The sequence below is a fragment of the Primulina eburnea genome, chromosome 4 (assembly GCF_022965805.1).
Source record: "Primulina eburnea isolate SZY01 chromosome 4, ASM2296580v1, whole genome shotgun sequence".
NCBI lineage: Eukaryota > Viridiplantae > Streptophyta > Magnoliopsida > Lamiales > Gesneriaceae > Primulina > Primulina eburnea.
In genome coordinates, this window is record NC_133104.1 from 5,853,916 (window position 1) to 5,865,799 (window position 11,884).

Genomic DNA, 11,884 nt, shown 5'->3' on the forward strand with positions numbered 1-11,884 from the left:
GAGGCCTACACGGGGTCCGTGTCCTTTACGAATTGGAGAGAATATTTTTCTTAAATTAGAGTTTTAATTATTTTGGTTAGAGTTTTAATTATTTTGGAAAGTAGATTTGATATATTTAAATATGCAATTTTTCATAGGTAGGGTTTGTTGCCTATATATAAGCTAGACTACCATGTAAACAATTCAACTTTTGTTCATTATTCATTTGATATCAAATTTGTGAGATTTTTTTCTCTCAACCAAAAAGCGAAAGCTTTTATACACTTCGGTGTTTTCAAAATCAAACTTATCAAAAGGTTTATCTTTTGTGGCATTTGTCAATCGAATATCACGAGGGTTGCCAAGGACGGGTTCTTTGGAGGTTCTCTTGAACGCGATTGTTTCTTTCGTTGATTAATTGTTGCTAGACCGCGTGATCTAGAGGCGATTATCACACCTATCACATTACTTGTTTCAAAGATCGGGACAAAACAAAGATCTCGTGGGCGGGATCGCGTCACAACTGCTACTCATGATGGATAGTTTTCCATTCCCTGTATACTGCCATTATTGTGCGCCGAAAGACCTCCTAAAGATGATCAAGTCGTGATGCCCCATACCTGTGAGTTCAGATACGGGTGCAAGGATAAATAACCTTGATGCAGAACACTGTTCCTAGTTGTATTACCCGGGTTTCTACTACCCGGGCTTAGCCATGAACACGGTTCCTCCTAAACACGGGGTGGGGCTGCTCCACTTTCCTAGCTACCTAATCTAGGCTGAAGATGGCTCAGGTACGTGATATTTCCAAGGGAATCACCACTCCCTCCATCAAATAGTCGGGATAGAGTTCTACTCGTTGTCCCGACTAACAAGAATATTCTTGGGCATTGTATTTAGAGGATGAACAGGGTCGATCTTTGAAAAGATCTTGTGCGGGGCCCTTAACTCCTAATTATTATTACAGTGATTAGGGTTAATTAATTACAGCAGAAAACGAGTAAAAATTTTCTTTACAATGAACCCAAAATATGATAACCATAATTGTGATACTAAAAATAATATTTAATAAAATCTCGTCCAAACGTATCGCATCAGAAAATAGGCCCACACATAATCAAATTCAACTACATACAACTCATATCCTTGGGACATGCCTCGGTATATAGATATATATACACTTGGATAAACCAATCAACCTCAACTCAGATATGACTCCCTCTAGAAGTACCTCTCCGGTGTCCTGATAACATGTAGTACCTGTCATTGTCCACACACAAAGATAAAAATATCCCTCTTTGGGGGTGAGCACAAGCTCCGTATGGAACAACCATAATATATACAATATGTATCTACACAATGATATGCAATGCATGAATGTCGTGGGAATATCAGGTCAAATGCCCATCCACTGAGCATGTATCAGAACCAATCGAATCGCCATCAAATAAATATTCGAGTTGGCATACCAATCTCAATTAAGTATAAGGGATGATCATATTATAGCTTCGGCAAAGCACCATCAAATCCCAAATCTCAATCAATCAATCAATCATAGGAGCCACAAATGACTATATTTTAAGGGCCATGTAATACCAAACATAGCATCGTGCTCACAAACCCCAGAATCAAATCCAACGATATAAAGATATCAAAGGATCATAGCTCAACGTGCATGTCATATATCAGTGTATGTATAAAATGATGTGTGTTAACAACATATTTATGTTATACATCGATATCCCATCATGAATGTCATGTATGCCATATCCACTCAACAAATAAGGTATATAGACACATATTTTCAGTAAAATCATTCAAACATATATCATATCACACAGATATCTGTCATATGTTACGCGATCGCAACATACCTCAATTCTTCGTCTCCAGTCAATGTACTTTTAAGATTTCAGTACAGAAAATCTATCTACATCATTAACATGCTCATTTCAATCAATGAATTCATTTAAAATTGACAATTCAAGTTCCAAAAATATTTTGAAATTTTGAAAATTCATATAAAATTGAAATCATAACATAATTCAATTCCGACTTTGAACATGAGTTTTTGTCGGTTATTCTATCGCATATATTGAAATCAACTTCAAATATATGTTATTTCAACGATTCAAGAAATAAAAGTGCTGAAACCAAAAGAAACTTACCTCAAATGAACACTCTCAACGCGAGGATTCCGACTATATAATTTGTTTCGAGTTTTGATAACGTTTCAAGGTATATTCTAACGATAGAATTCGAGTTATTTGCGTGTCTCTCGAAGACTCCAAAGTAAATTAAGAAAGAATTCATTCGTATCAGCCTTAAATTGTGTGAAGCTGAGGGAGTACGTGCTGGGGCGAAAAAGAAATGGCGCCTTAGCGTGCCGAGTTCTACCCGCACAAATTTAACCATGCCGAGCTGGGGCGGTCAAGAAATAGCACCCTTGATAATGTCGCGCTGGGGCGCACAAGAAGTATCGCCCTAGTGCACCATGTTCTATCCGGAACGCTAGGTTTCGAATTAGCAAAAAGATCAACATGAAAGTTGTAGATCTATGTCTTGGCTTTCATTTTTCACTGACATCGCTCAATTTGGATATCGGACTCGAAAGTTTTGCTCATTCTCTCAAAACGTATCAGTGCAGAAACTTCAATGCACACGATACATTTTGGGATGATTTGCTATTTTCAAATGGATTTGGACAAAAATCAAAATATGAGAATTCTAGTACTATGTATTAAATTTTTAATGAATTGGTTTCATGTCATTTAGACTAATACTCGGATAATTATGCTGAAAATAGTAATATACGTCACTTCTCTATTGCGCTTTAACATATTCTTCAAATACAATTATATTACTACTACAATCATTCAGTATCAAAACATATATTCTCTAATAACATAAAAATCTCATGAATTATCGATAATCAATGTATAATTTACGATAATACGATATGCGGTCCTTACACATTGGAATGCTTTTCATCTGAAAAGATATTATGCTTAATTTGTATTTATTATCCGAACATCAATGAAGTTATTTCTCTTATCAAATATGAGCGAGGTAGTATATCTAAACGCGGGAGGCACGAGACCCCAGTATTTTATCTAAACCCGAGAGGCATGAGGCCCGATACTATATTTAAACTCAAGGTCTAAATAAGAAGAGTACAATCATATTCTATATTGCCCTGGTCTATCTGCTCATCGGCGTCTTTCTCTCCTCTTTCCCACAAATGACGCCAATGATGATGACCGGGTGAATTGGGTTTGAGAGGAGTGGGCAATTTCACCGGGTCTGACTGTTTTCTGCCAGGAAAGAGTTCTTCTTGGCTTTAAAATATCTGCACAATTAAAATAACAGATATCGTTAGTAGGGTGTCAGAAGGTTTTCTGACGTAGCCATTACGACGCTCAAGTCAGTCAAGTGATCTATATTGAGAGGGTGAATGTTTTAGCACAAGAGTATATATCCGAATATATTAATATCAAGAAAACCTGATATTTATAGGAGGAAAACCAATGATGACTTTGTTTTCAGTGTTCGGCTGGTGCTCATTATGCATTATGGATGGTTGCCCATACCTGCTTATTGACACTGTTAAGTTTGACAACCCATACTTACTATGATCGAGTCACATCATCACTATGTGTGCCGAAAGACCTCCTAATGATGATCAAGTCATGGTACCCCATACATGTGAGTTCAAACACGACACCTGTACCGGAGTGCCCCGGTAAATAACCTTGATGCAAAGCACTGGTCCTAGTTGTACTACCCGAGATTAGCCATGAACACGGTTCCTCCTAAACACGGGGTGGGGCTGCTCCACTTTCCTAACTATCCGAAATCCAAACTGGAGATGGTCCGGATACAAGATTGAAGATGGCCCAAATATAAGATATTAACCGAGGTATCATATGTCTTGTCACCATTTCAGTGAAATTACTAAATCAATTTAAAAAATAAAAAAGAATATAATATATATTTTAGATGTCTTCCTGTATGGCACTAAATTAGTGGTCCAGCAAAAAGGGGCAACTCTGGACTCATCGATAGGTCCTATACTATACAGCCCAATCGAACTTTCAGCGATTGTCTATCCAAAAGAAATTGATAATAAACATATTTTTTTTAAAAACAAAAGACATTTAATATATAAATATTTATATTTATAATATATACTATATTATTAATTGTGAGAATCTTAGACTAACTAGCTTAGAAGACACTAAAATATTTAATTTCATAATTATCATTCTTATCCTATTAAAAACCTCATCAAGTCACTCTATATTTTACTTAGAAAAAAATCTAAACAAACTTTTCTTTTAAATCAAACAACTCTTCTAAATTAAAGATAATTTTGTGTTAATTGTTTTGAATTATTTGATCAAATTAAAAATAATAATATCATATGCAACGCCTGCATCTTTTAATAATAAATGAATAAAAAATTGGATGCTTTAGAATTTATTTAGGGTAAACGACCTTTTTTCATTTAAAGCATTTATATCAAGAATTCTAAATGGATGTTAAAATCTTCCCAATGGCAACCATTTTAAAATCCGGTTTCAAATTCTTCTTCCCATGCTCAATCTAATAAATTTTATACGTGGATTTAAAATTAAAAAACATATAATTTTCAAATGACTTTTTATTGAAAATAATTTGAAATTCAGTTCAGTTATCGATACAAATTTTGAAATGGCAAAGACAAGTTTATGTTGGGAATTTCAATTTAGAGTTTGAATAAAAATTATGTCTCATAAATGTGATAGTATCTTTTGGCTCTCCACATTCTTGAGTTAGTTGTGACTCATTATTCTGAAAATGTCTTTTGACTTTTCACATTTTTGAGTTAATTAAAGACTTTTGGCTTTTCATATTCTTGAATTAATGGGAAGATTAATAATGAGTTAATTAATATTACATGACTTTTGATGTGCATTTTGAGGCTTATAAATAGTATGTTCATTTCTTCATTTCAAATAAATGAAAATACTATCTCTTTCAAGCATTCTCTTGCATTTCATATTGTTAGCTTTTCATTTGGCCTCCGTTAAATTTATGTGATAAAGTAAAGGTACGTTTTTATTTTATCGTAGTAGTGCCTCATGCTAAGTCACTGCTGGTTGTTCCGTTGTATAATGAGAAATAGACATCTAAGAAAATCTTCGAATTACATACAAAAGGGAACGAATCTGTTTTAAAGACACTGTACTTCGTACAAGCTTCGATTTGGTTTACTTTAAGCTTTACTCTACTGTCTATTCTTCGCCATTTAGTTCATTGATTTTATGAAAGTTTACTGTACTTATTTTTCGATATATTGTGCAACAGTTTAATGAGTGTAGATCATTAAACAAAAATTCTAGATATGTTCTGTAGCTAACATTTCTCTTTATATGATTTTTTCCCCTTTTTGGGTGAAAAAATTCTTTCTAATTCTACTGTAATTTAATTGGGTACGACGTTAATGGTTGCTAGAATGGAACATTTAGCAAAAACAATTATTTGACAAGTTGATAGAACGAAACAGTTAGCATACTCAGCAGTCTCATTTTTCTTTATGACGATTAAACTTATCGTCGTTATCATTATATACGCATTGGATAAACTTTCAAATTAACGCAATGACCTACAAATTACATTATATAAATAAACTATATTAGCTAAATCTTGTGTAAGAAACTCGCCAAATAAAATTACTTTCTACCAAACTCCACCTCATCTGCCTCGTTCTTTGTTGTAGATTGAAAGTGATATACAATTTGATAGCTTAGTTTTTTCCTAGTTGCATCCAATGTATTTATATATTTATTATATATATACACTTTTGATCTATAAATTAGTTTATGTACCCAAAAAAAAAAATGGAACATAAACATTTCTCAAATTTAAGATATATAAAAGCCTTTCTTGATCCAAAAAAAGTAAACTGAATTTTCCTAATCTAAAGAAACTCGAGAGAGAATAAAGCAGCATGAGTTCACATTTTATTTTAAGAGTAGGTCTAATGTGAGACGATTTCAGAAACTTTTATCCGTGAGACTGATCAATCCTATCCGTAAAAAATAATACTTTATCATAGATGATCCAATATAAGATATTCGTCTCACAAAATCCGACCCGTAAGACCGTATCTTATAAGTTTTTGTTTTATTTTAAAGCTCTAATAAATGAGAATGACCCACCCTCATTGGATTCTTTATTGGTGTGGTGGTTCGCCAGGCATTTGAATTATCCATCTTTACTCAAAGGGAACCAAGAATCCCATTTTGTAGTTTCAAAATTTTGAATTTCGATCCTTATCTAAGTAGCAAAAGATAACGAGGAACAATTTTATTTTGGAGGGAAGATTGAAGATGAAATGTTAGTGGCCAAGAACAATTTCCTTCCATTTTGTACCAATCTTTTCCAACAGATTGAACACCACAGGATAAAGAAGATAAGATTCATAATCGAGAGGGTTCCTTATCTTGTACCACAAAAATATCTAGCATCGATCTTTTCTCCTCACTCACTTCACAAGAAAACAAACCAACCCCAAAAACAGATTTGGAACAAATTTCATTAATCTAAACCCCCCAAAAGTACACTTGGAAAATCACTCTACTTCGTGTTGCGAGTCAACAAAATTAATTTAAAAGGTACAACTACTACTGCACTTGGTACAAAACACTAAGCATAAACAGAGCCACAAGATAAGGCCATCAAAAGGATAGCAGCTTGCTCTTCTTCTCCCAGTTTTCTCCTCTGATTGGTGTTTGATCTAGGTCTCTGCCAAGCCACATCCAACCCAAATGCCCACAATTTCTTCCCAGTCTTGCCGGTACTCTCTCCACTGCTGCCGGTACAACTGTTGCAGCTGCTGGTTTGATGGCTGAAACTTCTGGCACTTGCTGATGATTTCTTGACTTTCTTCTCCTCTTTTTTGACACCCATTAAGGCTCTCAGCTTCTTTCTGCTACGGATTCCACATGCATTGCACAGTGACTGCAGGCAGGCAAAACGACAAAAAAAATGTGAATGATGACGTAAAATATTCAAACAAAAGAAACTCCTATACATACATATACATACAGGATTGTTGTATGTATGTACATACCTTGGGACCAGCTGGACCGCCTCTCCAGAGTGGTGTTTTCGAGGTGCCGCAGCTAACACAGGTCTTGAGATTCGAGCTATCTGATGATAATCTATCAGGGGTTGGGGTTTGGCTACTCATCTCTTCAGATTCTGATCCCTGATGAGACACAAAGATCAAATGATTTTAGCTTAACTTGATCGATTACTAGAAAGAACCCTCGTGATAATGATGATCGCGATCACTTACTTTATCACTCAGATCCACCATTTTCCAGGCTCTCAATCAAAGATCTGACGAAATCCCAGATGAAATACTCGATCAATGGCTGAAAAGAAAAGGGGGTTTCTTCACCCAACAACTCTCGATCACACCAAACAAACAAAGATCACAGCACCACGTGAAATGGAAGGAAACCCCAGACACCTACTCAGTATTAAGCTTGAAACGAAGCTAAACACAGGTCTAGATACGCCTAACAACACACAAACAGACAAACAACGCTGGCATGCGATCAAGCTCCTCTAGCGAAGTGAAAAGACTTGCTAAACCAATAAAATAAGACACCAACTCCACTATCTCCCTATCTAAAGTACACAAACAAAGAAGAGAGAGCACTCGAAGTAGAAGACTAAGCTGTAGGGAATGGTGGGAGCGAAGAGGAATCCAGCACAGGAGTACCGGAGAGTGAAATTGGGGGCGATTGCGAAAAAAGAATTTATGAAGGGACTTTTATATAAGGCCAGGAAAACCCTAACTCGGGAGAAAAACGAAATGACGATAAAGGGCCTGTGTTTGTTTCCAAAATTCCTAGAAAACGTCGCCCCCGAGAGTCTTTCTTTAATCGTTCGGAGTGGGGTGTTTTTGGGAATTCGAAGAAAATATTTTGGTGTTTGCCGCCATAGCGCAAGTTTTCACGTGATTTGCTCTGCTTCGTGTAGTCAATAAAATATGATGGGATTTCTTTATTTGGTCAAAAAAGTATCGGTGAACTACAAAATATTTGGTCTACTCTTGAGCATTTGTTTTTGGGGGAAATATCGTCACAAGTTAATTGACTTCTGAGAAACACCTAAGAGTGAGTCTCATGTACTTCTGATAAACACTTAAGAATGAGTCTCATGTGAGCTAGTTTCACGGATCATAATTTGTGAGATGGGTCAATCCTACTCATATTCATAATAAAAAGTAATACTCTTAGCATAAAAAATAATACTTTTTTATGGGTGATCCAAATAAGAGAGCCGTCTCACAAAAAAAACCTATAAGACCGTCTCATACAAGTTTTAAAGCGGTGAAAAAATTCTTGCAAGTAGAAATACAAAGAATGGGTAAAAAGTAATCCAGTCCCGCTACACGAAAACAAACTAGTAATCAATTGAAAATATATTTTCTTAAGCGTTTAAGACCATGTCCGACCAAAGATTCATTGGACTAACTGCGAGCATACCCCGAGATTCTCTTTTCAAAAGGAATCTTGGGGTATGTTGGTTTATATCTACTTTTGTATTTAGTAATTTGTTAGACGGAGTGTATTATTGAATATCTCGGATCAAAACTAGTGAATATATTCCAACAGGAGTCGAACTCAAAATTAATAAATCAATTTTTTCTAGTTTTAAATTGATCTGAACTCGAATATACTTATTTTGAACCGAACTCAAACCTGAAATTATTACTAATATATTCGATTCGAGCATACATGAAATCGACCCGAGTTATCTTTATTTTCACAAGGCATTGATTGAGTTTTTGATCAATCCATCAGCGACTTTGATCCGAGGTCCACATGTCGTGGACAAAAAGAAATCTTCTTGTAATGATATCTGTACTCCACCATATTGGTCCACCAATTTTATAAAAAAATAATTTATTATAACAATGACAAAAATTAAAGAGTTGATTATATATTTTAGTAAATTAAATGTAAATGTAATGACCCAGAGCGAGAGTATATACCATGCGCCCACTGCCCTAATCGCAAGTGCAATATTCAAAGAATCCACCCTAGATCTAAAAAAAAAAAAAGTGGCGAAAATAGAAGTTTTAGCAAGGGAAAGAGTTCAGAAGACTTACAATATAGTTTGAATGAATTTGATTCGAACTTGTACCAACATTTTTTCAGACGATATTTGGTCCATTGTATCGTTCTACTAGCCTCCTCTTGCATCGGAGTCGGTGACAGCCACGTAGTAAGACACTCGTGCTAAACCGGGTGGTCTAATTTTGTTTAAAAAATTTATATGTAATTTTTTTATAATTTTGGATTAATATGATATTAGTTCGAGTAGATCAATTTAAAATATTAAAAGATTCTATTGTTTAAAATTCTAGCTCGGGTATAGTTATATTCCTTGCTCCCCATTGATCGGAGTTCTCTTCTTTTCGGTGAATCTCATTAATTTCTTTTCGGTTAATAATCATATTTTCGTCTTAGATCTAGCTATCACAGATGTCGTCAATGATGCAACTCGGAAAAAGTGAGGCAGAGTTGGTGTCTGATTCCCCGGTTGAAAGTCTTCTCCCCATGGATATTGCCCGAGATTTTCGAGCAAGGAACTAGTTTCGACAGCCCAGCTCCTACATGCACACAAACGAAAAACTCGCGAATGAGATGAGACACTGGAAGAGTTTTCCAACGCTGACTACCCAGACATTCAAGTTATTACCGAGTTCTCAAAAGATAGAAAACTACAAAATATTAGTGCACACAAGTTGCAATATGAAAATACTTTCTCAAATGTTTAAACTTTGATATTTATCGCGAGAAAAAATGACGGAGACTTGAGTTTCGAGGATCTGTACCTCGAGCCGACATCCGCTAGCACTTAAATTAATTTTCTTCGTTAGTTACTAAGGTCATCTCCAACCATAAAATCTATTTTAGTGCAAATTTTATACTAAAATAGTGCGATTTGTACATCAAATACAGCTTTCATCTCCAACCTATTTACTTCAAATCTTACATCAAAAAGATTATTCTCAAAATATTCCTTTTATAATTATTATTTTATAATTTTTAAATACAGTAATCTCACCTATTAGTTTTTAACTATTATAATTAAAGTAAATAAAAAAATATTTTAAAATGAACAATTATTATTTTATAATTTTTATGATTAAATATCTAATTATTCAAATAATAAAATCAATATTATACTATTATTTAAATAATATTTATAATAAATATAAATTTAAAAAATAAAAAAATAGAAGCCCCCTGCGTCCAAATTTGGCGCAAGAGGAAGGGGCTGCGTTATTTTAGTGTTGCACTAACTTTAAAATAGTGTAATTCTTACACCAAATATAAAATTCATCTCCAACAATCAACTCTAAACTCTACATTAAAATAAATATTCTCGGAATATTCTCTATTATTTTATTAACAACAAATAATTTATTTCACAAAATATTTATAAACACAATAATTAAAATATCACTAATATCATTTTCTTTGATTTTCAAAAAAATAGTGTTTGAAATCTTAATTTTTTTTGTACTTGTATCTTTGTATTCAATATTAATTAATTTAATTATAACTACATAATTAAGATATTCATGACATATTTTATACTATTTTATTTACTATAACTAATTTATCACAAATAATTTATTAACATAATAATATTATCTTTATTAATTATGTATTAAATTAAAATATCCAAGTTTTTTAAAATCAATTTGTTAAAATTTATTGTTTGAAATAATACGTTTTTATAATTAAATTAGATTATAAAACTAATTATATAATATTTAGAGTTTAAGTAAAATTACAATAAAAAACAATTACAAAAATATATATATATAAAAAAAAAAAACAACAACGCTATTACTACAATGTGCACCAAATTTGATGTAGCAAATCTCTATTTTGATGTCAAACATAGCGCTAGTTGGAGCAATTAACTCTTGGTACAGGTTGGAGTTGCTATTATGACTTATTTCCCTAGGTCACCTTTACGTCGCACGCGCATCGCCTGAAGTTCTCATAATTGTGTGTATTCAGTCAACCCCTCCAGCACCAACTGATCTCTCCATTTTCATGACAAACCATTACTTCATTTCCCAGGGCAATAACCCCTTCCCAGAGCTAATCCCCGCCTTTCATGTGTGGCTTTAGCGCAATCCCTCAACTTTCCTACTTCGGTCTTGGACCCTCCACCACGTGCTTATGCTTGCTAACTTCCTGACTTCGAGCATTCCACCTCCGCCAAAGTGTAATGCCCGTGAGATCCATCTTAGTCACCTCGCCCAATTGCCCTAATCAAGCCGGTCTAGGAATTTCGGTATATGTCCTGGTGAGACACGATAACAACGTACCTGGGTATCATCACCATAAATCTGAAAATTAAAAAAAAAAAAAAAAAAAAGGAAGTTTTAGTAAGGGCCAGAGATTGGAAGATGATGCTGAGTAATTGGCTTCACTACAAGATAGCTCGAATGAAATCAATTCGAACTGGCTCCAACATTTTTTCAGACCATATTTAGGCCGTCGTATCGTTCTACTAGCGATACAAAAACTCATCTTCATTATGAATCTCCTCTCTGTTGATTCAAGTATCATTTATCACTTACTAGGAAATGTTGTGATAAGTAGAAACAACTCGAGCTTAGTTTGATATGATCAAGTTGACATCGAGATATTGAATACTCACCCGAGAACCCACTATTCAAAGTTGAGCATGTTCAGGACTCATTGTTTGACCTCAAAAATGAAAAATTTTCCATTAATATTTTTGTGTGTGGTAATATTCATCTTGAATTCATTGATTTTCACGAACATCTTCAACCCTGCACCAAAAAAAACGT

The 11,884-nt window shown here is 34.2% G+C and overlaps 1 protein-coding gene across 1 annotated transcript; it reads right to left on the reverse strand.

The window, feature by feature from the left end:
- Positions 1–6,543: 6,543 nt before the first annotated feature.
- LOC140830784 (GATA transcription factor 15-like) lies at positions 6,544–8,026 on the reverse strand. Its single transcript, XM_073194261.1, has 3 exons — positions 7,325–8,026; positions 7,097–7,234; positions 6,544–6,984 (listed from the first exon to the last, which is right to left on the reverse strand). The coding sequence occupies exons 1-3, from the start codon at positions 7,343–7,345 to the stop codon at positions 6,670–6,672; spliced, it is 474 nt and encodes a 157-aa protein (XP_073050362.1). The 5' UTR covers positions 7,346–8,026; the 3' UTR covers positions 6,544–6,669.
- Positions 8,027–11,884: the final 3,858 nt, after the last annotated feature.

Excerpts from the sequence above, each read along its gene's own strand:
- LOC140830784 (XM_073194261.1), bottom strand. The coding sequence starts at position 7,345 with ATGGTGGATCTGAGTGATAAA. Across the intron at positions 7,235-7,324 it reads TGGTGGATCTGAGTGATAAA|GGATCAGAATCTGAAGAGAT; the intron begins GTAAGTGATCGC and ends GTGTCTCATCAG. Across the intron at positions 6,985-7,096 it reads GCGGTCCAGCTGGTCCCAAG|TCACTGTGCAATGCATGTGG; the intron begins GTATGTACATAC and ends GCCTGCCTGCAG.